The following is a 27,848-nucleotide window of genomic DNA, read 5'->3' on the forward strand; positions in this document are numbered from 1 at the left end:
TTGTGCAAATGAAATTCACAAAAACACCTTTCTCTCTGGACATTTGTCTCATACCAGAGCTGCAAGGAACTTGGGAATATCTTCAATGTTCTGGGGGCACCTAGGTGGCTCAGTGGGTTAAGCCGCTGCCTTCAGCTTGGGTTGTGATCTCAGGGTCCTGGGATCGAGTCCTGTATCAGGCTCTCTGCTCAGCGGGGAGCTTGCTTCCCTCTCACTCTCTCTGCCTGCCTCTCTGCCTACTTGTGATCTCTGTCAAATAAATAAATAAAATCTTAAAAAAAAAAAGCCATCTGGGTCTGGACTTTTGCATTTTGGGAGTTTTTTGATTACTCATTTAATTTCACTACTAGTAATTCGTTCAAATTTCATATTTCTTCCTGATTCAGTTGTGAAAGATTGTATGTGTTTAACAGTCTATCCATCTGTTCTAAGTTGTCCAATTGTTGACTTTTTTTTTTTTTAGTAGTCCCTTATAATCCTTTGTATTTCTGTGCTCTTGGTTGTAACTTCTCTTTTGTTTTTTATTTTATGTATGTTAGTCCTCTCTTTTTCTTGATGAAAAAGTTAAATGTTTATTAATTCTACCTTTTCAAAGAAACCAGCTAATCGTTTCATTGATCTTCTATATGGTTTGTTTGTTCGTTGGTCCCTATTTCACTTATTACTGCTCTGTCTTTATTATTTCCTTCCTTCTACCAACGTTGTGCCTTTTTTGTTCTTTTTCGAGTTACTTTAGGTGTAAGGTTAGATTATTTGAGATTCTTCTTGCTTTTGGAGGTAAGCCCATATCATTATAAGCTTCCCTCTTTTTTTTTCTTTTTTAAAGATTTTATTTATTTGACAGACAGAGACCACAAGTAGGCAGAGAGGCAGGCAGAGAGAGAGGAAGGGAAGCAGGCTTCCTGCTGAGCAGAGAGCCCAATACAGGGCTCCATCCCAGGATGCTGATATCATGACCTGAGTTGAAAGCAAAGGCTTTAACCCACTAAGCCACCCAGGCACCCCATAAACTTCCCTCTTAGAACTGCTTTTGGTGTTGTCCCAGAGATTTTGAACCATTCTGTTTTCATTTTCCTTTGTCTCCATGTATTTTTTTTGTTTCCTCTTTGATTTCCTCTTTGATCTACCAGTTACTTAGTAATGTGTTGCTTGGCTTCTACACATCTGTGTTTTTTCCAGTTTTTTCTTATAATTGATTTTTAGTTTTACACCACTGTAGTTGGAAAAGATGCTTGATATGATTTCAATCATAAATTTATTGAGACTTGTTTTGTGGCCTAACATATGATCTATCCTGAAAAATGTTTTATGTGCACTTGAAAAGAATGTATATTCTGCTGTTTTTAGATGAAATGTTCTGTATATATCTGTTAAGCCCATCTGGTGTAATGTGTCATTCAAAACTGCTGTTTCCTTATTGATTTTCTGTCTAGATGATCTATCCATTGATGTAAATGGGGTGTTAAAATCCGCTACTATTATTGGAGTACTCTCAATTTCTCTCTTTATGTCTGTTAATATTTGCTTTATATATTTAGATGCTCCTATGTTACGTGCACAGATATTTACAATTATATCCTCTTGTGGGAGTAATCCTTTTATCATTATACAATGTCCTTCTTTTTCCTCTTGCTACAGTCTTTGATTGCTTGCTATCCTCACTTTTTTTTCTTCCATTTGCATGGATTATTTTTTTATCATCCCCTCAGTTTTAGTCTTTATGTGTCTTAGATCTGAATGAGTCTCTTGAAGCATATAGTTGGGTTAGTTTTTCTGTATATTTAGTCACCCTGTGTCTTTTGATTGCAGCATTTACCCCAGTTACATTTAAAGTAATTATTGAAAAGCATGTATTTGTTGTCATTTGTTAATTATGTTTGTGATTGTTTTTGTAATTCTCTGTTCATTTCTTCTTCTCTTCCTCTCTTCTCTTGTGTTTAATGTCTTTTAGAGTTATACTTGGGATCGTTTCTCTTTATTTTTTGTGTATCTATGATAGGTTTTTGGTTTCTGGTTACTATGAGGTTCATATGTAACATCCTATGTATATAGCAGTTTATATTAAGTTAATGGTCATTTAGGTTTGAACAAAATTTAAAAGCACTAATTTTTTTTTTTTATTTGACAGACAGATCACAAGTAGGCAGAGAGGCAGGCAGAGAGAGAGAGGAGGAGGAGGCAGGCTCCCCGCTGAGCAGAGAGCCTGATTCAGGACTCGATCCCAGGACCCTGAGATCATGACCTGAGCCGAAGGCAGAGGCTTTAACCACTGAGCCACCCAGTTGCCCCTAAAAGCACTAAATTTTAACTCCCCCTCCACATTTTATGTATAAGATGTCATATTTTACATATTTTTACTTTATGTAAAGTAATTTACATTACTTTTTAACTACTTTTTGTAGATATAATTGATTTTACTGCTTTTATGTTTTAACCTTCATACTAGCTTTCTAAGGGATTGATCTACTACTTTTACTATATGTTTGCTTTATCAGTTAAAGTTTTTTCTGTCATAATTTTCTTACTTCTAGTTATGGGTCTTTTCTTTTACTGGAAGAATTCCCTTTAACATTTCTTATAGTCTAGTTTAGTGGTGATGCACTCCTTTATCTTTTGTCTGGGAAACACTTTATCTTTCTTTCAATTCTGAACATTGCTGGGTAGAGTATTCTTGGTTATAGGTTTCTTCCTTTCAGTACTTTGAATTCCTCAGGCTGTTTTCTCCTGGCCCGCAAAGTTTCTGCTGAGAAATCAGCTGATAGCTCTATGGGGTTTCCCTTGTATGTAACTGTTTTTCTCCTGTTGCTTTTAAAATTCTCTCTTTATCTTTAGTTTTTCCTATACTTTACAATAATTACAATAATTGTAATTATTGTAATTATTGTGTGTCTTGATGTGGACCCCCTTGGGTTCATCTTGTTTGGAGCTCTCTGGGTTCCTGGATCTGGATATCTCTTTCCTTCCCCAGGTTAGGGAAGTTTTCAGTTATTATTTCTTCAAATAAGATTTCTATCTCCTTTTCTCTCTCTTTTCTCCATTTGAGACTCCTGTAATGTGAATGTTATTTTGCTTGATGTTGTCACAGAAGTCCCTTAACTTATTTTCATTTTTAAAAAACCTTTTTTCTTATTTCAGTCTAGTTGTTTTTTACTACCCTGACTTCCAGATCATTGATCTGTTCTTTGCATCCTCTAATCTGTTGATTCTTCTGGCGTATTTTTCATTTCACTTATTGTGTTCTTCAGCTCTGACTGGTTCTTTTTAAATATTTTTATTTATTTTTATTTATTTATTTGATAGACAGAGAGAGATCACAAGTTGGCAGAGAGGCAGGCAGAGAGAGGGGGGAGCAGGCTCCCCCCTGAGCAGAGAGCCTAATGTGGGGCTCGATCCCAGGACCCTGAGATCATGACCTGAGCTAAAGGCAGAGGCTTAAACCACTGAGCCACCCAGGCGCCCCTCTGACTGGTTCTTTTTAAATACTTTCTATCTCTTTGTTGAAGTTCTTATTGAGTTCTTCCAGTCTCCTCTCAAGTCTGGTGAGTATCTATAACCATTAATTTGAAATCTTTATCAGATAGATTCCTTATCTGTGTTTTGTTTAGCTTGTGTTCTAGGGTTTTGTCTTGTTCTTGTGTTTGAATTCTATACCTCTGCCTCCTTACTTTGTCTGACTCTGCGTTTGTTCTATATGTATATATGTGGTGCTCCTCTATGTGGGCTGGAAGCACCCTCTAGTTAGAACTGAGCTGAGTGCTGAGGGTGCACTGGTGGATGGAGCCAGTTTTCAGCCTAACTTGTCTGGTGGGCGGGGCTTGGCTCACATGCTATTGGATAAAAGGGTCATGTGCTAGTTGGTAGGGCTCATTCCCTCACTCCCTGGGTCAGGATTTGTTCTGGAGATGTGCCATTTCTGAACAGAGCTACCTGTTGGGTGTGGGAACTGATAGTCACTCTGGCAGGGCATCAATCCCGGCTGGGGCTGCTCATTGTGGGAGCCACTTTGGAGAGGTGCCTGCTGGTAGGTTGGTTTGGTGGTGGGGGGGCTAGTCTTCAGAAGAATTCTGGGGCAGGGCAAGTTAGATGGAGAGTGTCAGAACTGGCTACCTCAAGCATCTGGCCAAGACAAAAGGCAGGCAAGAGAAATAGCACCTGCCAGGACTTCCCATTCCTGGAGAAAACTCTCACAGATCCCTAACCCTCCAACACATACTCTAGAATTAGTCCATAAATCCCCTTCATGTATACCCCTGATGCTTTTTAAACTGCTGTTTCTGTTGCTGGCTCTCGGGCCCAGTGATAGAGTGCACTGGCCCTTTAAGACTGGAGAATTGGTTCCCTATAAACCTCCAACTCTTCCAAAGGTAAATCGGGCTGATTTTCAAAGCCAGACATCATGGGGGCTCATCTTCTCTGTGCAGGTCCTCAGGGCCAGGGATGCCTGATGTGGGCTATTCCTCTTCACTCCTCCACACCTGTGATGTCCCTCCTGCTTGTGGATTGCCACGCCGGGGGTTTGGTTCCCGACTTTGTCTCTGACCCTCGTACACTTCTCAATATGGCCTTCTCTTGATGTCTTTAGCTCAGGAAGATCTGTTTGGCTAGGCTTCAGGTTGTTTTCAGAGTGAGCTGTCACACGTGTAGTTGATGCTTCAGTATGTCCCCAGGTGGAGGTGAACTTAGGATTGTCCCTCTCCACTATCTTCCCCCACTTTCCTCATTGACTTTGGATCAACACATTAAAACTTCAGTTTCGCGTAGGAGTTTCCTAGCATAATCCATTTTATGGCATCTAAATGACTTGTATATTTGTACTTATGTATATTAATACATATATATATATATATACATATATATGTATATATATATATGAATAGATTCCACTTTTACCTCCATGAGTGTATTGGTCTTTAAGCCCCATGATTTGAACTCTGCCTTACCAAAATGAAGATACAAAAGAGGCATCCTTGTGGTGAGTGTGCATTGGGTATGTGGGAGCTGCCAGGTTCCATCAGGATCTCTAATGGACCCCACTTCCTCGCCTCCTCTTTTCTCACAGGACTGAGCTCCTCTTTGGACCTAATTCTAACCCAGACCTGATCAAAACAAACCCACAGCTCCCTGAGAAAGCACAACCTTTTAGAAATACCAGGTCCGTGGAGTACCTCTCTGCAGATGGCCCAGATATGCTCACACCACATACAACACAGGTTAAGTTGATCACCTGCCTTGTGCCAGACACTGTGCTAAGGTGTGGAGAGGGTGTGACGCTGCTCTCGGGGCTCCACGTGTTTGAGACAGGTGTGTGAACACTCTCCGCATGGTGAGAGAAGGGCTGTTATCGAGGTAACACATGCTTATGGGATTGGGGGTACTGAATCTGCATCCCAGATTCTGCCAGGGTGGGACTCGGTTTCTCTACCTGCAGAATAACTGTCCTCTAGCCTGCCTCATAAAATGCCCTAAAAGTGAAGTCTTGGGCAGAGATGGTATCCACGGTGTAGTCCTTCCCCTGAAAGCAATCAGGGCATCATAGCTTGTGACTCCTTGGCCAGGCTCTCAGAGATCCCTCGCTGCAGCTGTGTGTTTGCAGGCTTCCTCTCTGCCTCTCTGTGTGAGCAGTGATGGAAAGCTGGGCTGTAGCCTAGTAGATTTGTGGGGACAAGGCTTTGGGGCTGTTTGAGCCTGATTTATGCCTTTACCTCTGCCTTAGGGCTCCCTTTCTCCCACCCAGCAGAAAGTATGGGGAATTGGAGGGAATCCCTGCCTTATAATGGAGAGGAGTAGGGCAGGTGAACTGCCTTCCCCCGGAGAGGGGAGCACCCACGCGGGCTGGGTGTGCTGAGGCTAGGCTCTGTTCATTTCAGGACCCAGGTCAGCGCCCTCTTGCATCTGGCAGGGCAGGAGTCCACAACCCCGCCTCTGTCTGTCTTGTAGCCTTTCGTCACCCTTGCTGGGCATTGCAACTTTATGCCTACGCATAAAAACTAGAGGGACTCATCCCAGAGTTTGCTGCTGCCGCTGCTGCTGTTAGGTTTTAATTAGCTGCAGGATTTTAATGAGCTGAAATCAAGAAGAACCCCATCTCAGAAGCAAGCAGGAGCCACACACACGGAAGAACTTGTCTGACAAAACAGATGGAGGTGGCGTTCTCGGGGGACTGGGCTGTGTGCTCCGTTTCAGTGAGGAGCAAATGAGTTCCTGAGGCCAGGAGGCTGAGCAGGGAAGGCGGGAGGTCAGCCCCATCGCAGGAGGCTTGTCAGGGGCGGAGCGGAGGTTCAGCCTCCTCTGCCCGCGGTGGAATGCTTGGTGCCGGATTCAAGGTGACGGCAGTGCCTGGCTCCATTCTCCTCAAGTTGCCATAGCAGCCTCTCTCCCGATGAGCAGCTCCTCCTGGAGCCCTCAGCTGGGAGGGACGTCATTGTTCGCTCCTGCCCGTGCACGGAGGAGACTGACTGGACAGAGAACTTTCTGGGGCCCAGGGTCCACACACCAAGTGGGTGCTCCCAGGAGCACAGGGCCGGACGCCTCCGGCTGCCTCCAGTGGGGCACTGGAGTGGGTCCTCACAGCCCGAGGGGTTCCTCTGGGTGCCTGGGGGAAAGCATCCAGGCCTTGGAGCAGCCGCAGCCAAGCGTGTCCTTGGAGCCGTCCGTCCATCGCCTGCCGGCCTGTCGCCACTGGAGGTGCGTGCGTTTTGGCTGAATTCCCAAGTCCTTGCTTGTGCCCTAAAGTGAATTTTCCCGAGACAAATTTTTAAATTGGATAAAGAAGGAAATGGGAGGAATCCTTGGCCCTGACCTGTGTCCCAGGAGGTGTTTGCAAAATTAATTGCATTTTTTTTTTCCCTTACAGTAAAAATTGGTGATGCCATTCAGGCCTCAGGGAGAGCACCCCACTGGGAAAACTAGGGATTGTGAGGACAGGACAAGTGGGCTGTTTATTTTTCTTGCCTTACTCCTCCTCACTCTGCCCTCAGTTACTTGAATTTTCTTATTGTCTGTTGGTCTTGGAAGAGAGGCAGGGAGGTGGGGGGTGGGGGGGACTTGTCAGGGGAGCCGAGTGGGATGCTGCGCACTGTAAGGCTGTAACAGTCCCAGGTGGGAGTGGAGGACTGTGAGTATGTCTTCGGGGCCCTGGGCAGCCTGGCCCCGGCCTGTGACAGATCACGGAGGCCACTCCCCCTACAGCAGCCCAACTCCCAGGAGACAAGCAGCCTTGGACCAGCATCTCCCCGTTGCCTTGAAAATAACATGTGACTTTGAAGACAAGGACCCTCGTGGGAACAATAGAGGATCAGATACACACACTCCCTGGAGTGTCGGGTGATCACCTATCCACCCTCCACCTTTAAAGGAAGGAGGTTCCTATGGGTTCTATGATGTTGGCCCCCTCCTGGGGCGGTGAAGACCCAGTCAGCCTGCAAACCAGTTACCCAGGAGGGGAGGCATGTTAACCTTTTGATTCCATTTGCACATAGCAGGGAGTTGGCTGATTAGATGGTCTGCAGTGAGGACTAAACACTGAGAGGAAGGCGTCTGAGGGGAATGCTGGAGTCTGATGCTTAGGGAGGGTTCAGGGAGAGCCACGCCTGCCTCTAATGCCAGCTTCCCTGGGCATGGAGAACAGAGAGGGTGCTGTATTCTCCTGGACGTCAACAAAAGGTTGGGTCTTTTGAGACCAGACACTTGAATGGTTGATGCTTCCGCTGTGGTGAAGGTGCAGGTCCTAGGGCTGATTTTCTCCCCCTAACCCTTGCCCCCCTGATTGGGGGCCAGGGATGTGGTCCTCATCCTGGTTCCCAGGCACGTGGGCTGCTGGAGACTGGCTCTGTGCTGGGGGTTGGGGGTCGGTTCAGAAACAAGTGAGGACAGGTCACAGCTGCAGAATGGGGGAAGTCTGTATTGGCTTGGACTGTGACAGTGGGGCAGTGACTGGGAGTGGGAGGGGACTGGCCAGTCCTTCCAGAGCCACTTTGGCCGTGCCAGTTCCTGCAAACAATGCAGTGATGATAGCATGTTCTTCTGAGCCACCCCCGACAACCTGCTTTTTTCCCATCCACTAGAGCCTTTGCATCAAGATCGGGTGGCACTTTATTAGCTGTTTTACTGGGCAGCAGTGGGCCCCAGCCATAAACTGGCCACTCTCTTTCCCTTCCTTTCTACCTTCCTCTCTCCTTCCCTCACCCTAGGTCAGATGGACCTCCTGGCCTCGTGTCTGACCCAGGAGGCCCGTGAGGCTGCAGGCAGCATGCAACCACCCCAGCCCCACACATCAGGGCTTTGTGGTACTTTCTTTACAGCTTGTGGCCTTGCTGGGGACTGTCGATGGTGTGTGCGTGCGTGCTGTGTGTGCATACGTGTGTGTATGTCTGTTAGAGCCCTTGCATCTGATCTGGAAGGGCCTTGAGCCGCCTCCCCTGCTCCCTATCTGAGGGTCTTGTCCCTGCCGAATCCATGTGTGTGACACTTTCCCACTCTTCTGACTCCTTTCCGTGGGGGTTAACCAGAGGGGGGTTAAGCCCACTGCTTTGGGACAGGAGGCCCCCTGCCCCCCCCTTCCCCCAGACCTCGAGGCTGGCCCTGCACAAAGGGCCTGTCACTGGGAGACTGAAGGACACAGTGTTGAGAGTGACCTTGTCCTTCAGAGGGGCCTGGGATCTGCACCACTGTGTTTGTGTCTTTGCAGGACGTTGAGCCAAGCACTGCACCCCCACCCCCCACCGCCAGGACAGTCCCATCCTGGGCAGCCACAGAGGGAGACGCCACAGAGCCCCACAAGGGACTTCAGGGTTTGAGCCTTTGGGGACATGCGGCTGCCTATTTTTACCCACTGCAAGCCCCCTGCAGCGGTGTCCCTGGTGATGGCGGGCGCAGCTATCTTTCTTTGGGGTGGGGGCCATTGCCAGGAGGTCGGGGCCAATGGCAAATTGAGCCGGCTCCAGAGACAAAACAGCCCTCCTCGGTGCTGCCTCCTGAACATAAAAGCTGGGAGGTCGTGGGAACCACCTGCTCAGCACGGCCCAGAGAGCCCTGCGCTCAGACGTGTTCCCGTGCATAGAGGCCTGGGGCAGGTTAATTAAAGTTAACTGAGTGAAAACATAATTACAGAGACTGCAGAGGGGAGAAACCCAAACCTGCAATTTAACAGTCAGCCCCAGAGCTTTGCTGAGAACAGTCTAGACCTTGGGAATTTTTGTCTGGGCTGGGGAGGGAAGGACTCCTCTGACTTCCTGCCTCGTGCTCCCCCAGGAGCATGAGTTCACAGAGGGACAGGAGCTGGGGCTTCCTCCCCCAATGCCTAGGTGCTTGGTCAGGAATGGGTTCCTTGACCACAGTACAGTGCCTAAGGAGACTCCAGGCGGGGAAGAGTCCTTGTGCCAAGCAGCACATCTGGTCTGGGGATCTAACCACCTACCTGTGATCTCAGAAACTGCCCATCTTGTCTTAGCCTCCTTTAGAGCTGTCCTGTGTCAGGGCGGAGGAAGCTCCCGCAAGGCCTTTGGGTAGAGAGAGGATGGTGTCTCTGCCCAGACTAGTAGGAATGGGTGAAAGCAAGGGGACAGAGCGGCCTTTCTCTAAAAGGGGGGGGGGTCTCAAATCCCTGCCCGTCCAGCATGACCTCCTGTGCAGATCCCTCTTCAGCACCTGTCCCACTCCACCCATGTCATACCCCACTGCAGGATCTTACCTCCTTCCTATGAGCAAATGGCCTTGGGCTGCCCCCATCTCGACCCACAGCCTGGCCCAGTTGGAGTCACTCATTGGTATGTGGGGTGTTTGGCATTTCTGGCTCTGCCCTTCAGGAGGAACCGGGGTGAGGGGCAAGTCACCTGGGCACGCTCTGGGTCGGCGGTGACGGGTGCCCATTGGCAGGAACACAAGGGAAGTTGTCACCTGCCTCTGAGCCTGGGATCTGTCAAATGTGGGTCTGGCTGCCTCAGCTCCAGGCCCGAGGGCCTCAAGAACGGGAGTAGCTTGGTCTGGCCAGAGCTTCAGTTCCCTGTGACGCAGCTGACTAACTGGTGGAGTCTCTATTCTGCTAGCCCACCCATCTTTCAGGGAGACACAGCCCTGGCTGGTGAGAGCAGCCACCAGGTGGGGGATTCTCTGTCCCTGACAGCCTCTGGGCCTGGGAGGCTCCTTCCCAAAGCATCTGGCTCTGGAGGGATACTTGTCCCCAACACCCTGCAGAGAGGAGCCAGGGCAGAGAGATCCAAGAGCTTCTCTGTCTACCAGGCCACTTGTAAGGGACAAGGACCCAAATTGCTGGGCCTGTACCTAGACCCCCTATAGGGACCTATAAGGACACCAGTTCTTCTGGAAGCTCAGAGTGCCTGGACAGTGCAGGGGCTGATACTGGCTGTGGGTCTCTGGGGCCCCTCCCTGGGCTCCCCCAGGCAGAGTCCAGAGAGTATCCTCTTTGGTTTTTCTGGGGGTGCAAATACAGGAGCCCCTGCTGGGAAGCTGGTGTCCCAGCGACAGGTGGTGACTAGACCTCCCTCAGCCTCCTTGGGCTTGGAGAAGTGGAAGGGACATGCTTGAGTAAGTTCTAAAGGACGGAGGAGTCGGGGGTCATACTTGGTCACAGGCAGTGACTGGGGCTTCAGCCCACACGAGTTGTCTTGTGTCTCAGTGATGGACCCTCTTTCTCCCCGTCTGCCGTAGACCGTGCCCTGATGGATGCATGGTGTGGACGATGAAGGAAGAACGCACCTCCCACACCCGAGAGGTGACCCCGGAGCAAGCCCCGGATGACCGCACGAGCCGGAACCATGCGGCTGGCCTGCATGTTCTCATCCATCCTGCTGTTCGGAGCCGCAGGCCTCCTCCTCTTCATCAGCCTGCAGGACCCCACGGAGCTCGCCCCTCAGCAGCTGCCAGGTGAGCCCCTGCGCTGGGCCCTGCTGCCCGCGCGCCCCAGCTTTCCTGTCTGAAGGGCAGGCCTCCATGGCTGCCCCAGTCCCTAGTTTGTGCCCAGAGCCCCGGCAGGCAGAGGAGGGGGCCTGACCTTCTCCTGGCGGGCATCAGCCTCTGGCCTCTAGTCTGTGGTCTCTGGCCTGTGCCCTCCTCTTAAAATGATAGCCAGGCTCTCATCCGCTTGTTGCCTTTGGTGAAGTTGAGGCTTAAGGAGGATTCTGTTATCTCTGGGGGGCCTCTCCCATGTGGTCTGGGATATTAGAGGGTGAATGACTTCTCCTTGAGGTCATGCCCCTCCATGGGACTCTGCTTCTCTGCCAACCCTGGGACTCCTCAAATCCAGGCCCTTTGGCCTGGGCAGAGGGGGTCAAGCTACCTCCTGCCTTTGTGAGGCTGAGATTGTTCCTCCTGGCATCTGCCTGCTGCCTGCATCCCACGTGTCCCTCATGAGCCATGGAGGGGAGCGCCCTTCCTGACTTGCAGAGATCTGCTGAGGACAGGCGGAAGAGAAAGTGGAAGGGATGGTTCTGGAGCCTCAGGCAGGCAGAATATGGAGAGGGGGAGCTCAGGCAAGGAGCCTCATGCTGAGACCCAGCCCCCATTCATCTCTCAGTGGTGGGCCTGGGACCTTTAGGGGGGAAGTCTGTGAAGATACCCGTGTGCTCCAGGACACGGACAATATGGAAGATGAGTAGAGGCTGTGGGCTTTGGCAGAGAAATTCCTGCACCAGTCTGCAGAAGAGCAGGGCCCTGCATAGGGCACCTGGCCCTCAGGGAGGGGGGCCCAGGTACTCGGGCCTACAGCCCCCTCCCCAGCTCTGCCCTCACCTCTGGCTGGCTCAGCCATCCTTTGCATAGACTGAAGGCCTGTAGGCATCAGATAGAAAGTCAGAAGGAGCACCAGGAAGCTAGAATGAGGCCTGGCAGCTGCCCCAGGCGGAGAGGCGGATGAGTTCACTCTTTCATCAAGAATCAGTAAGAGTCAGCCAGGGTGGTGGGACCCCAGGAGACAGCAGGTGAGTCACTGGGACTGACTCATGCCTGGGCCAGGCCCTCAGGGATAGTGGCTGTCAGAAGCGGGTCTAGGTTCTCCCCAGCTTCTGGAGAAGCAAGGATACTGCCTGCTTCTGAGCTGGCTCCTCTCTGGACTTTATAGCCCCATGTGAGCTTTAGAGTCGCTGGTGGCCCTGTGGCAGCAGAACCTGGCCCTGTAGAGTAAGGCTGTCAGGCGGGCTGAGATCAGATCCCCTAGGCGTAGGGTTATCTGTGCTGAACAAGGGCCCTTAAACGTCGTTTGGGGTGAATACTGTATCCTCAGGGTGACCCCTGGAACTGTGGTGCCCATGTTGGTGTGTGTTGTGTGGTTGCGGAGCACGCATGGGCAGCGGGTCCTTGTGTTCAGGGTCTGCGTTCTGTGGGATAAGCCTAGAAGGCCCGAGTCTGTGAATGGCGTCTGTGTGGGCAGGGGTCATGCACTCAGCTGTGGTACACTGTAAGGAGATGCTATATCCCTGGGTAAAGCTGGAGCCTGGTGGCCCGGACCCGCACCCCGCCATGCCAGTCACGGCAAAGCAGAGCGCTTGCGCTTTGTGACTTTCGGCCCCTCATACCAGCCGGCTGCCCCTGCGCATGCGCCCCCGGCCAGCTGTGCCTGCGCATGCGTCTATGGATCTTCTCCATTACCCGTGGGGCCAGACCCTGGAGGACCTCTGGGATTTCCAGGGTGGAGTGGCGAGCTGGGGAGGGAGCTCCGAGCCTCCGCAGGGCATGGGGAGTGCCACGAAGCTTCGGCGCGTATTTCTCCTTGCAGTGGGGCAGCGTGGCTGACTGGTGCAAGAAGAACACCTGGGGCTTGAGCCAGGTGGGTGTAATGGTGTAAATGGAGCCGGACCACCTGCGCCACGTGGCCGGGGATGGGCAACCTTGACGGTCTACGTAAATCACATCAAACACAGTCATAAAACTTTAAGTAATGCTTATGTTACTTTCCCTGAGCAAAGTGTTCCTGACACAGGCTGTTTGTGTTGATTTGTTACTATTCATTTATTCTTTCCCTGTACTTCTCACAGCAGCCTAATTGTGATTCGGTACCAAGAAAGCAATATCAAAGTAATTTTCCACAACATTAGTTACAATTTTCTTCTGATCTTTCAAGTGAAACAATCCCATCCTGTTGGCTTCTCTGAGCATATAAACCTTGATTACATTTATCTGTTGGAAACCAGTGCTTACAAAGTGTATGTATCCAGTTGCATGCGTGGGTGGCTCCAGGGGCCTGGACAAGCCTTCTCCCTGTGGATTTCTGCTGGTGGGAGGTACAAAGTCAGGAGGCCGCCCTGTCATCCAGATTGGGGAAGGCCATCGGGGATGCCGCCTGGAGAGGGAAATTCCGCACGGGCTACTCGGGCTTTTATAGCATCAGCAACTTCCCTGGGAACTCGAGGTCTGGGAGCCACCCTTGGTGGCGTTGACCAGGCTGGGCAGGGGAGGGTGGGCAGGTGAAGATCCAGAAACAAGCCCAAGAGTGGGAGAAGGAGCCTTCCCTTGCTTGTGCTGCTCAGTTTTCTCTCGGGCAGTCATTAGGTGTTAATAGCATGTGAACTTCTCAGGGACCAGTTAGCAAACCTCACCTGACTCATGCATCAGATGCAATCTTACGGGCTTGCCAACTTTTGTAAATTAAGCCATTTAAAAAAAAAAAAGTTTGCTCTATTTTAAATCAGTCAAACCTTCTGGAATGTGAATAGCTGCTGGTTAACTTGTCTCTCACCTAAAATGAGATGTTGGTGTGTCGTCTGTAACAGAGAATTCAGGTATCCAGTTATTTTCCAGTCTCCAATATTGTCAGGCCTTGAGGCCTCAGGAAACTCACTCCTTGACCCAGGAGACTAGGCTTGCTCCTTCCTTATGTGCAAGATGCAGAGAACAGGCCAGAACCAGGAGTGACACATCCTGGCCTGCTAGCCCTGGGGATACAGAAGACAGATTCCAGACGTGTGGCTGGGCAGACTGAAATTTTACGAGTGGCCTTTCTTTATGAACTTTTTATTATGGAGGGTTTGGAACACACACCGAGTAGATGAGACGAGCTCCGGGCTCCAGGTACCAGCAGGCTCTGTCATGGGGCTGCCCACGTTCACAGCCACTGGCACCTTCCTCCTCCTGACTTTTAAAGCATATACCAGATAGCACGTCAGTTCAGCCATAAATACTACAATGTATTGCTTTGTTTAAGAGATAAGAATTCTTGAAAAAAAAAAAAGATAAGAATTCTTTTTTTTTTTTTTTAAGATTTATTTATTTATTTATTTGACAGAGAGAAATCACAAGTAGATGGAGAGGCAGGCAGAGAGAGAGAGAGAGAGAGGGAAGCAGGCTCCCTGCTGAGCAGAGAGCCCGATGCGGGACTCGATCCCAGGACCCCGAGATCATGACCTGAGCCGAAGGCAGCGGCTTAACCCACTGAGCCACCCAGGCGCCCAAGAATTCTTTTTTTTAAACATCCAACGATTCTTTAATATCGCCCAATATCCAGTGCTCAAATTTCTAGTTGCATAATATTATCAGTACCCTTATTTCCACTTTGTTTTATCCAGGATCCAGATTAAGCTTACACATTGCAGTTGGTGGTCGAGTCCTCTATCTCTTTCAATGTATAGGATTCTCTCCTCACCTTTGTTTTTCTCTTACTCTTTTATTTTATTTTTTAAGATTTTATTTATTTATTTGACAGACAGAGATTACAAGTAAGCAGAGAGAGAGGAGGAAGCAGGCTCCCCGCTGAGCAGAGAGCCCGATGTGGGGCTCAATCCCAGGACGCTGGGATCATGACCTGAGCCGAAGGCAGAGGCTTTAACCCACTGAGCCACCCAGGCGCCCTCTCTTGCTCTTTTATTAAGGAGACTTGGTCCCAGGTCCTGCCGAGTTTATCCCCGTTGGGGTTTTTGCCGATCGTATGTGTTTGGTGTATTTTTTTTTAAGATTTTATTTATTTATTTGACAGTCAGAGATCAGAAGCAGGCAGAGAGGCAGGCAGAGAGATTGGAGGAAGCAGGCTCCCCGCTGAGCAGGGAGCCTGATGCGGGGCTTGATCCCAGGACCCTGAGATCATGACCTGAGCCGAAGGCAGAGGCTTTAACCCACTGAGCCACCCAGGTGCCCTGTTTGGTGTATTTTAACATTGTTTTGTGCTCTTTGTACTTCCTGTAAGTTAAGCAAATCTAGCAGCTTGATCAGATACGGGTTTGGGAGATTTTCTTTTCTTTTTTTGGAGATTTTACTTATTAGAGAGAAAACGTGCCTGCAGGCATGCATGAGTGGAGTGGAGGGGAAGGCAGAGAGAGAGGGAGAAGCAGACTCCCCACTGAGCAGGGAGCCCGATGTGGGGCTCTATCCAAGGACCCCAGGCTCATGACCCAAGCCAAAGGCAGACACTTAACCAACTGAGCCACCCAGGTGTTCCTCTTTTCTTTTTGGGGGATGCACATGTGATTCTATGTTCTTCCATGAGGAGGTGCCTGGCTCTCGTGTCGCCTGTTAGCCACTGCTGAAGCCCCTGGATCCATCCGTTCATTCAGGGCTGCAACTGCATAATGCGGTGTTGCGAGTTTATCATTCTTCCTTCATTCTTTTTTTTTTTTTTTTTTTTTAAGAATTTATTTATTTATTTGACAGCGAGAGAAAGTGAGAGAGGGAACACAAGCAGGGGGAGCAGCAGACAGAGGGAGAAACAGACTCCCCACTGAGCAGAGAGCCCAATGCTGATGCAGGGCTTGATCCCAGGACTCTGGGATCATGACCCGAGCCCAATGCAGGTGGTTAACTTCGAGCCACCCAGGTGCCCCTCCTCCTTCATTCTTTTAAGTGGGATGGATTTTGTTTTAATGGGGCAAGGTGAGTCGTTGTTAGTGACCCATGCAGCCAAAGTGATGGTGGATTGATTGGTTTATTCATTGACAAATAAAAAACCATGATCTTATGATACAGAGTCTGTTGCTAACGCACTATAAATAGGTCTTTTTTCTTTCCTTCTTTCCTTTTTTTTTTTTTTTTCCTAGAGTGAGTTTTCTTAAAGCGGGGACACCCCATGTTTCAGAGACGTAAGCTCTTGGCTTTCCTGAAGCCGTGGAATTGCAAACGGTGGAGCTGGGTTTGGGGATGATGCTGGGGTGTCGAGGACAGAGGCAACCACAGTGACAGCAGCGGTTCAGGGGCCCCTAGTGCAGACAAAGGGACTGGACAGCCCCCGGTGACCTCGTCAGCAACAGTCTGCCCAGGACATTCCTTCCACAGCACAATGGCATTCAAGGCTGAGGGTAATAATCTGCTTTTTACCATGTGCCAGACCCTAGGCCAAGCACTTTGTATGTTTTAATACATATAATTCTTGTTTGTGTTTTTGTTTTGTTTTGTTTTTTTAAAGATTTATTTATTTATTTGAGAGCCGGAGAGAGAGAGAGAAGCCGACTCCTTACTGAGCATGGAGCCCTATATGGGCCTCGATCTCACAACCCTGAGATCGTGACCTGAGCCAAAATCAAGACTCAGACACTTAACCAGCTGCACCACTGAGGTGCCCCGGTACATACAATTCTGTGAACAACTGATTATTCCTGTTTACAAAGTGCTGGACAGCCGCCCGGTGGGCACACAGCAGCACTGTTCTTAATGTGTTATTCGCTGCATGCTGGGCACTGTACCCGGCACTTTACAGGTATTTAGTACTCACTGAATGCCTTTAAACCCATGAGTTAAGCTCTCTTACGCCACCTGACAGATGAGACTATTGAGATCAGAGAGGTTAAGAGCCATGCCCGAGACCACACAGTGTTGGGTTTCGGAACTGGGATTTGTCCTTGGGCAGCAGGCTGTCCACATGCACCTGCTTCCCTCCTAACAATGGTGATGCTCCATGTTGCCTCCCCGGACCTCAGAGCAGGGCCCGGGCAGAGAGAGCCTGGATCAAGATTTGGAGGTGTGTTGCAGTTTGGAGTGGGAGGAACTCCCAGTGGATCAGGGGCCGCAGTGTGACCTGGGGGTCTAGACTCCTGCTGCAGACACAGCCAGTCCTGGGGCCCACAAGCCCTCCCTTGGAGCCTCTCAGAGGAGCGAGACTTCACTACAGGGCGAGGGGAGCTCCTGAGGTGGGGGTGGCTGTTAGAAGGCTCACATCTGGAGCTGTGATCAGGAGCACAGGAGGTGACAAGAGCACAAGGAACCCAGTGGGGAGGTTAGAGCAATGCAGGAGAGAAGGCAGGACCTGGGGAGGTGGAGCCCGGAGAGCGTGGATTCAGGGGATCAGGGCAGCGTCAGCAACACAGAGTGGGACGGTGATGAGGGTGAGTAGGGCTGCTGGCTCTGACAGATTGGGACGGGTCTACCACTCACTGAGGCAGACACGCCAGATGGGGAGCGATTTGGGGGAGGGGGCTGGAGACCACGTGTTCTCTTTTAGGCAGGTGGCATCTGAGTTGCTGGGCAGAGCTGCTCTGTCAGTCCTCCACCCTGAACTCCAGACTCACAGACTCACAGGAACAAGCAGGAGACACAGAAAGCCCCTCCCCCTCCCCCTCCTGCCTCTCTGCTCTCAGGCCTCACATTCACTTCTTCCATGTCCTATGCCTGAGGTCAAAGTCGTTTGTAGCTGGAGGAGCCCGGAGGGCTGCCTGGAGAAGGGGAGCTGTGGGTGGCATGTTTGTCTTCTGTAGCGCCCAAGAGGCCACCGGGTATAGACCTACCATGGAAGCAGTGAAGTAGGTTTGGGTGAGACCCGCTTGGAGCTTGGGGTCTCTCTGCAGTGTGCTTGCCCTAGTCTCTCCCAGCTGCAAATCCGCAGAGCCAGAATTCCACTGCCCAGGGGCTGAGAACTGCTGTCGAGGGCTCCTGCTTCGGTCCCCTGGAGGCAGGGATGTGCTGGCCGGAGAAAGTGTGGCCCTCACTCCTGGTTCCATGGTTACCGGGGACACATAGCCCTGCCTGAGCCAGTACTGAGCCCACACTTGGCTCGTGTGTCTTGTTTCTTCAGCAACTCTTGGCCCAAGGATGTCCCCTTGGAGCCCTAAGAGCACGGCCAGGCCAGAGTAGGCCGGGTGGGCCGAGGCAGCAGGCGTGACTGCCGAGCAGCGATTCATAGCTCACTTATGTGAGGTTGATGGCGTGAGCAGAAGTGTGGTGGCCGACCCTCCTCTTCCCCCTGCTGGCCCCAGGGCAGGGACAGCCAACCGGCACCGGGGCATGCGTGCTCACACTCTTTCTGGGCCAGGGGAACCAGACTCCCCGCTCCCCCAGCCCCCATTTCTGTGGAGCCATCTGCTTTCCCTGGGCAGGTGGGTTTTATTGGAGTTCTCCTGAGTCTGTTTCCCGAGACCAGTTCCCACCAGTATTGCAGAGCGCCATATATATTTTCTACAAACCTTGTGAGGCTGACACATCCTTGTTGTGACTGTGAATATCAGAAGTGACATGTAATTGCAGTGATCCATCCTGTTAAGTAGCTGGCAATATATCATTGCGGAATCAGCAGGGCTGGGACTCCCAGAACCCGGTGTTTCTGAGCAACACACCTGCAAGCGTGTTCAGACTGTCTCGCCAAACAGTGCTGAGGGCTTGTGAGGGCCGCCTCACTCTCCCGCACCTTGCTTTTCTGTGACCACAGCAAAGGAAATTCTACTCGAGGTAAAAGCACCTGCTGAGTTTCCTCCTAGTCTTTGGAGAGCACTTTCCTCATCACAGAAGGCACCGGGCTCAAAGTCAGGGCCATGGGGCAGGATCCTCGTAATGGTCTCCTTACAAGTGTGGCCCTTGGGGGCTTCTTGGCACCCCCCCTTCATCCTTGTAAACTCCAGAGCGGCTCTGAGGGGTTCCTTCTGGGGCCACAGGGTGGTAGTGAGCTGCGGCCTCCCAGTCATCACTGTACCGGCAGAAAGAAGGAAACCCGTGGGCTCAGCCATTGCAAGATTAGAAACCCACATGGCCAGAAGCCCAGGGGTGTGATGGCCAAGCCCTCCTTGATGGGGTGGGCGCATGGAGGCAGAGTCTGCGTATTTCAGGGGGCACCACTCAAACTGCGTTCTGTGCTCATTCTGGAGTAGTGCTGACTTAGACTCTGGGGTGAAGGCTGCCCCCTGGAAGTGTTGAGGGCAGTAGGGATGAAGACAGATCCCTCACATGGTAGTTAGGCAAAAGGTGCCGGAAAGGGCAGGGCAGTGTCCGAACACATAGCCCTCAAGTGTGGGCACCTGGAGCCCACTGGTTTGGTGGACTCTGGGGTGCTAGCTGGAGTCTTCTTTTGGGGGGTGGGGTTCCTGAAGGACCCTCCTTCTGCCCTCCCTGGGAGGCTCTATGGGCCCTGTCTCTACAGCAGGAGTTTCCCTGTCCCCACCCTCTCTCACTGCAACAGGGCCATTCTCAGTGGCACACCTGGCCCGCAGTTCCCCAGCATCTGTTTCTCTGATTCAGGCCTCAAACACTCCCCTCATCCCTGCAGAAGACACCCCAGGGGTCTCCAGCCAGAATCTCACTTTCCTATGGTGCGTTAAAATAGGCTAAATGAAAAATAATGAACATGGAGGAACTAATAACAGGAATCACCTAATTAAATTAAGAAACAGACATCATATCACTGTAATCTGGAAATTGATATTAATAGAAAACGGTCCCAGAATTGTTATGCTAAAGGTTCCTAGGGGTAGGGGAGATTAAAAAGGAGAGCAGAACGGAACATCGGGGCACCGGTTCCGTTCCAGTACGAGCAAGACTTCGGTTTTAAAGGAACTAAAGGGAAATGTTAAGAATAGGAGATGGGGTCACTACGTGGGTCTAACCGGGTCCCGGATGAACGTGGCTTAGAAAGCCACAGTCCCCCACATGTGTTTGTTAATTTTTTAATGAGACCATGTAATTAAGCTTCCATGTGCGTGAAACGTCATGAGAGTCCCATTCCTTGGCGCTTGGCACCGACCCTGGCACCTTCCCTTTTTTCTCCACCCTGGGAGTCCAACACGATTGTCCTCAGCTGGGACTCAAAGAGGCTAAGTGGGTGGCCCAAAGTCCCACAGCCAGAGTGGCCCCAGCCAGGATTTGAACCCGGATGGGCCTGACCGCAAAGCCCCTCCTCGGCTCACCCTGCCCTCCTTGCCTCTTGCTACTGGTTGATGTCACAGTCTACTTTTCTTGTACATTCTGATGTTTTTCTGCCATTTCCTCAAAGTGCATTTCTTGCCAACACCCAGCAGCAGCCGGACACCCTGACTCCAGCCCCAAGGCTTTTCTGGTGGCTTAGCTAATAAGGCCCATACAAAGCCTCCTTCTGAAATTACAGTCGTGCTGGAAAACTGGGTCTCCTATTGTGTCTGGGCCTGAGCCGGGGCTAAGTGGGGCCGTTGGTTCCGATGCCCGTGCTGGCTCACAGAAACCCTGGTTTCAGGTTGTGTGGCCACAGGGACCTACTGTTCCCCTGGGCCTCTCACTTGGGAGGTGAATCGGGCTCTGTTCACTTGTGATGTGAGTCATGGCTTGGCGGGCCCAGAGCGGGGCTCAGGTGTGGTGTGACCCCTATCCCACTCTGCCCGTCCTGGAATGAACTGAAGGGAGACCGGGGTTGGGGGCGCGGCTCGAGATCTGTGTGTGAGATGCCCCAGAATCACATCCGGTCTGGTATGCTGTGACTGCCCCTGGGCCATCATTGAGCCCCAGGAGCACTTAGGCTCAGGGGTTACTCCCAGGACTGAGCTTCCTCTCCCTCCATGTGGGCCCCACCCCTCCCCAACCCCTGACCCCCTTCACCAACCAGGCATCTTTAGTTGGGGGGGGGTCATTGACATCAGAGTCAAGGCCTCCACTCAACTCAGGAGATCTGCCAGCAGGAGCGGAAGGGCAGAGAGAGCTCTGGTCCCAAAGTGGCATGGGGCTCTGAAGGGCAGCTCCTCTGCCTGGCTTGCCTTCCCCTCAGCCACATCTGTGCTGCGGCGGGAGGGGAGCTCAGTGCACACCGTGAATCAGAATGCCATGTTCATTGCCAGTGCGGGGAAGAGTCCAGTGGGCTCCTACCGTGTGCTTATGGAAGGCCCTCTAACCTTTCTGAAAGCCTAAGTAGCTAATGTGGGCAGCAGAGAAATGGTTCTGTGCCAGAAGGGTCCGAGGATGGGCCTGTTGCTATGGTTGCTGTCCTTCTGCATGGCCACTGGGTGGTTCTTGGTTTTTTAAACCCTGAAAAGGTCATGGTGGTAGTTATGACAACAGCAGCCCTGGAAAGTTGGTTCTGAAGACCGATGCAGGCCTGCAGCATGGTGAGCCCATCAGGGGCGCCCTGGGGGTAGGCTGAGGCCAGCATGCCTTGGGTCAGGCCTCGATGGGGCTCTCACTGCACGCCACCTCCTAGCCTCTCCTGTTTATGGTGACCCTTTCTTGTGGCTTAAGGGTCAGCGTGTGTCTTCTCTCTCCTGAAATAATTTGCAGGAAGTTAGGAGCTCAGGTAAACGCCATCTAGGCCAGAAGCTTCCCATTACCTATCTGTTGGTGTTCTCATTATAAAGCTTATCTGGGATGGGGGGGGCTCTGCAGTTTTAACTTTCATGGGGAAACTCCGTGGACCGTTCTCTCATTGAAAACGTTTTCTTTATATGGGAAAAGTAGCCCAGCTACAATGGGTACCATTGCCTACCCCATGTAGCTGCTGCTTGGGAGCCCCGCACAGACATTGGCCCCGAATGGATGGAGTAAGAAGCCCTTGGGGGGTTCTTCCTATTCTCACAGCTTGGGGTCCAGACAGGAAGTTGAGGCTGCTTCTCACCCAGCCTTGAGGCCTGGCCGTGGCATGCCCAGCCCTCCTCAGAGGTTCCAGACACCACCTATAGAGCAGTCTAGCCCCCGTTCAAGTTCCCCTTCCCCTCCCCTGAGCTTGGTTGTGCCCAAAGCAGGTCAAGGGTCCAGTCCCTGGCCAAGTGGTTCTCAGCCCAGATGGTTCCCGACCTAGGCCGGACTGAGGGGGATGGTTTGTGAACCTTTCTCCCCGTTTTGGTTGTGTATCCAGATGTGTTTCCTCCTGGGAAGTTGAAGGCCACAGTCATTTGTGAATGCATTCGACCTTTGCCCTCAGGGTCTGGCCTGTCTCCGAAGGAGGGAAATGGGGAGGGACAGGGACAGGACGGACAGGGATGAGGTGCGATGTCAGTGAAAAGTGTGTGGGGTCACCAGGTCCATCAGAAATTGCATCCAGGGCAGGGAGACCATAGGAGACTGGGTGGGGGAGGGAGGTGGGGAGCAGACAGGCCTGGGCCACTGCTCAGCTCCAGTCAAGAGTTCGGTGCCATGTGGGCCCAGAGTGCCCAGGCCCTCCCTTTGATTTATTTTTTTCCAAAGAAGCTAGGGATCTGTAACATATTTCTGTGATTACTCCTGATTTTTAAGTGGCAGTCAAATTTTGGAAGTTGAGAAGACAGTTTTAGAGTTGGACTACACTTCACACGGGTACCTCCTACTAGTTGGATGGACAGGAAGGAGGGGGTCTGTCCCATATCCCCAAAGCTCCCTCAGGCTGAGAACTGTCCCCTCCTGCCTTCTCTGTGCAGCCCCCATCCCCAGGACAGAGAGGTAGTGGGTCTGCCTGATGGGGAGGGGACTCGTGAATTCTTCCCAGCCCTGGTAGGACTTGCCTCAAGCCAGACCCAAAGTGAGTCAAAGCAGAGCCTCTGGAGGTGCTGACAGACCAACAGTGGCCTCCTGGAGTCCCGAGGGGGCACTTGCCTGGTTCGGGAGGCCCGAAGCCCCACCAGAGAACTGTCATGGTTTCAGCATGGGGCCTGGGGGGAGGGGCAGAACGTGACTAGTCAGCGGAGGCCTGGGGGAGGCAAGGCAAAGTCAGGGTCTGGGGAGGCGCACACGAAAACCTTCCTTCATTCACACACATGATTACTCATATGCAAGTATTTGCACCACTAACAGCAGCAAGCTTTGGTGCTGTGAATAAAGGATCATTTCTGGACAAACCTTCCTACAAGGGTGGGCCCCTCACCAAAGGGCTGGGAGTGGACTGTGGGCTTCCTGTGGAGCAGGCTTGGGTGGCAATGGAGATCCTGCTTCCCATAGTGATGGCAAGGTTGGCTACACTGGCCTTCTTTCTTCCCTACCTGGGATACTGTCTGTGGTAGTCACATCTGTCTGGGGTCTTCTGGGTGAGGGACCAAGTGTGGCCCAGCAAGGGACACTGTGTACTCTTTCTTTCCTGCTGTCTCCTTGTCAGGGACAGTGCCACCAGGGCTGTGAGTGGGACCAGAGAGTTCTAGAGAATCCAGACAGCATCCGGGGAGCTGGCACCAGGGATTGTGGTCTGAGCAATGATGACAGTATGAGTGCTGAATGCCTGCTGTTTACCAGAACCTTCTCCCTGAAACCTCCTAGCACTAGGTCTCTTTTTTAACAGATGGGGAAATTGAGTACAGAGAGGCAGAGTCATTGGTCCAAGGTTACACAGTCAGCAAGTGGCAGGGCCTAAACGAGATTCCCAAAGACACAGGGTCTCATTAGTGATTCTGACCGCCACTCGGAGCTGAGACACCATGTTGGAGGGCCAGCCTGGGGGCCTGTGCCACACGGTCATGCTGGTGTTGGGACATGCTTCATTCCTGTGTGTTGCAGTACATTCTGGTCTGTGCATACATCTGCTGGTGCAGGGGTGGGACCTCTGTGAATGTGTGCACGTCTGGCTCCCGCCCACAGTGTGTGCCCAAGTGTGTTTGTGCACAATTCTGAGGTCCAAGCATGTGTGCTTGGGGCTCACTGCTCACGTGGGAAACACTTTCATGTGGGACAGTTTGGGGCAGGCTGCTTTGAGGGCACACTGATGTTCCCCCCTGCCCTAGGCAGATGGGGGATGTACACAGGCAGGGCTCCGGGCTGGGCAGACCAGTCACAGAGGAATGAGGCATGGCCGTTCTAGCAGGAACTCGGCAAAACCAGTTATTGTAACCCTTTTGCCCGACGTGACCGGAGTAGACCAAATAATGAAATTACGTTCATAATATTTCAAGTCGAGTGATCGCTGCTCGAATTAGTTCCTTCCCAGAACCAAGCCAGAAGGAGCAGCACTAATTAAAGGATTTGTGGGCTTAAACCGAGTCTGTTCATCAGGCGTGTACAATATATGGGGCTGTCAAGAAGGGGCTAGGCCTTGCCCCTTCCCAGAGAGCATGAGCAAGCATTAGAAGCCCACGGGGGGTTCTTAATGGCTGGGAGCACTTTTCCACGTTCACTCAGTTATTTCAGAAATATTTACTGAGCCCGAGCCTGGCTGGGCACTGGGATTCTGCAGGGAGCAGGACCATGAGGTCCCTGGGCAGACAGAACTTACCATGAGTAGGGTGATGGGGAGCTCCTGGTGTCCACCCCAATTCCTTTCCAAGCTGGCCCTTCTGCAGTGTCCCAGGAGTGCTGGGATGTCTGATCCTTGTTCCACATCAGGGCTTGTAAATTAAAGGACTGAGCTAGGATTCCTGTTGGTGGGAGAAAGAACAGGAAAGGCATTGGTGTGGCTCGGACCCCCCCCCCCCCCACCGCCCCACTCAATCCATTCTGTGTCCTAAAGAGAGGGCCAGGGAGCCAACAGCAGAATCACACCCAGGGCCAGAACACCCCTCCATCCGGCCAGTTTTTGTTTGGATTTCTTCCATTTGCTTCACTGAGGGGGGAGCAAATGCATGAAGCCCTCCCCGGGGAGCAGAAAATACCAGAATCCCGTGAAAGCGAATACCGACCGTGTGGTCAGCCTCGGCAGTGTGCCCACCTGCCCTGGAAAAAACAGGACCTAAAACTTCTTTAAAAGGAAAGAGAAATCCCAGGAGGCAGAAAATGAGAGAGATTCAGGAGAAGCCGTGAGCTCCAAGGGATGCCTATCATGGCGCCTGGAGCCAGGGCTTTAAAAAAAAAAAATCAGCTTTATTCACATATAATTCATGTGCCCTAACACTCAGTCTGTTCAAGTGTACACTTCAGCAATTTTTAATAAATTTACAGAGTGTGCAACTATCCCCACAATCCAGTTTTAGGGTCTTTCCATTGCCCCCATCCCCCAAATCTCTTTTGCCCATTTACGGTCAGCCACCTCCCCCCGCCCCCCCTTCCGCCGTTTCCCCGCTGCAACCACAGATCTGCTTTCTGTCTTTCTAGATTTGCCTTTTCTGAACTTTTTACATAAATGTAATCCTCCAAGACATAGTCTTTTGCATCTGCCTTCTTTCACTGAGCGTCACGTTTTCGGGATTCACCCATGTTGCGGCATCTATCGGGAATGCGTTCCTATTTACCCCTGACTAATGTTTCCAAGTCACACAGCACCGTGGTTTAGCTGTTCAGCAGTGGCTGGGCATTTGGATTGTTTATACTTTTTTTGGGTGATTATGAATAATGCTGCTATGAAACTCCTGTGTCTCTCTGTGAGCACGTCTTCATTTCTCGGGTGGATGGATAGGAGTTGAATTGCGGGGCTGTATCGTAAATTGGTGTTGAATTTTTGAAGAAACTGCCAGCCTGTTTCCAAAATGGTGCCATGGCCATTCCCGCCAGCCATGCACGAGGGCTCCAATTACTTCACATCCTCATCAACACCGGGTATGATCTGTCTTTTTAATTATAGCCATTCTAGTGGGTGTGAAGTGATACCTCATTGTGGCTTTAATTTGCACTCACTGAAGACTAATGATATGGAGCATATTTTCATGTGCTTATTAGCCATTCAAATATCGTCTTTAGAGAAATGTCTATTCAAATCTTTGCCTATCTTTTAAATTGAGTTATTTGTTTTTTTGCTAAGTTGTTATTCTTTATTTTGTAGCTCCAAGGACTTACTAAATTTGCAAGGGATTTCTCCTATCTGTGGTTTGCCTTTTTGTTTTCTTGATGGTGTCTTTTGAAGTGCAAAAGTTTTTAAATTGGGAGAGGTTCATTCCATCAATTTGTTTTCTTTTGGGGATTATGCTGTTGGTGTTGTGTCTAAGAAATCTTTGCTTAACCCCAAGGTCATAAAGACTTTCTTCTGTGATTTCCTTTAAAAGTTTATAGTTTTAGCTCTTACATCTATGTCTGTGATTTGTTTTAAGTTAATTTTCATGTTTTATGTGAGATAATGTTCTAAGTTCATCTTTTAGCTGTGGCGTATGGTTTGTCCAATTGTCCCAGTACCACTTACTGAAGACCATCTTTTCACCATTGTACTACCTTGGTGCTTTGGCCAAAAATAAATTGCCCAAATGTAAGGGTTTGTCTCTAGGGTCTCAGTTCTATTCAGTAGAGCCTTATGTCCATCCTGTGCCAATAGTACAATGTCTCGATTGCTATAACTTGATAAGTTTTGAAATCAGGAACTATAAGTCTTCTTGCTTTCTACTTCTTTTTCAGGATCATTTTGGTTATCCTGGGTCTTTGCAAAGTTTGCATAAATTTTACAATTCATTCATCTCCACCAACAAAAAGCCTAGAGGGATTTTGATGGCTGTTGCATTGAATCCAACTCTCAAGAATATTGAGTCTTCCAATCCATGAACATGGAATGCCTCTGTATTTATTTAGGTTTCCTTAGTTCCGATTAGCAATATTTTGTAGTTTTTGGTAGACAGGTCTCATCCTTCTTTTTAAAAAATTTATTCCTAAGTTATTTTATTCTTTTCATCACCATAGTGAGTGGAATTGTTTTCTTAATTACATTTCTAATATGTTAGATATTATTGCTAATATATAGAAATGTTCATTGCTAATATATAGAAATAGATTAGATTTCACTATATTAATCTTATACCCTGCAACATATAATTCTAGTAGTTTAATTGTGTGTGAATTCCCCAGGATTCTTAAGACACAGGGTCACGTTGTCTGCAAATTTTACTTCATCTTCCCATCTGGGTGCCTTTTTTTTCTTGCCTATTTGCACTGGCTACAACCTCTAGTACAATAAGAAACAGGAGTGGTAAGAGTGGACTTGCTTGCCTTGTTTCCAATCTTGGGAGAAAAGCTTGCAGTTTTTCACCATTAAGTATAATGGGAGCTGTAGGATTTTTTTTTTTTTTTTTTTTTTTTTTTGGTCAGAGAGAGTGAGCACAGGCAGACATAGAGGCAGGCAGAGGCAGAGGGAGAAGCAGGCTTCCTGCTGAGCAAGGAGCCCGATGTGGGACTCGATCCCAGAACGCTGGGATCATGACCTGAGCCAAAGGCAGCCGCTTAACCAACTGAGCCACCCAGGCGTCCCGAGCTGTAGGATTTTTGTGGGCCTTTGCCACTTGGAGAAAGTCTTTTTCTACTGCCAGTTTGTTGGGGGGGGGGATGTTTTTACCATGAATGTCAAGTTTTGTCAAATGCTTGTTCTATATCTGTTGAGACGGTTATGTGGTTTTATCCTTTATTCTGTAAATATGATGTATTACAGTGATACATCAACCTCGTGTTCTTGAGATAAATCCCACAGGCTCATGGTGTATAATCCGTTTTATATGTTGCCAGATTCAGTTTACTAGGGTTGTGTTGTGGGGTGTTTGAGAAATAGTTGTAGTTTTCTTGCAATGGCTTTGTCTGGCTTTGGTATCAGATTAATGTAGGTCTCAGCATGAGTTAGGAAGTATTTCCTCCCCTTCTTCTGTTTTTCTGGAAGAGTTTGTGAAGGATTGGCATTCTTTCTTCTTTAAATGTTGGGTAGAATTTGCCATTGAAGCCATCTGGAACTAGACTTTTCTTTGTGGGAAGATTTTTAAACCACTAATTCAGTTCCTTTACTATAGGTCTATTCAGATTTTCTGCTTTTAAAGTCGGCTTCGTAATTTATGTCTTTTTAAGGCTTTACTCATTTCTTTTTTTTTTTTCCTAAAGATTTTATTTATTTGACAGACAGAGATCACAAGTAGGCAGAGAGAGAGAGAGGAGGAAGCAGGCTCTCTGCTGAACAGAGAGCCCGA

At 50.1% G+C, this 27,848-nt stretch overlaps 1 protein-coding gene across 2 annotated transcripts in view; it reads left to right on the plus strand.

Annotated features, from left to right (window-relative positions):
- Positions 1 to 27,848, plus strand: part of CHST8 (carbohydrate sulfotransferase 8) — a 125,463-nt gene that overhangs the window by 50,916 nt on the left and 46,699 nt on the right. The window contains exons 1-2 of one of the 2 annotated variants that reach the window (XM_082708636.1): positions 6,335 to 6,684; positions 10,666 to 10,881. In XM_082708636.1, coding sequence (XP_082564762.1) covers positions 10,752 to 10,881 — 130 coding nt within the window. In that variant the 5' untranslated portion in view covers positions 6,335 to 6,684; positions 10,666 to 10,751. Of the gene's footprint in view, positions 1 to 6,334; positions 6,685 to 10,665; positions 10,882 to 27,848 lie in introns of those variants that run through there. The other variant, XM_082708635.1, reaches the window with a different exon arrangement.

Source organism: Mustela nivalis (assembly GCF_964662115.1).
Source record: "Mustela nivalis genome assembly, chromosome: 18".
Lineage (NCBI taxonomy): Eukaryota > Metazoa > Chordata > Mammalia > Carnivora > Mustelidae > Mustela > Mustela nivalis.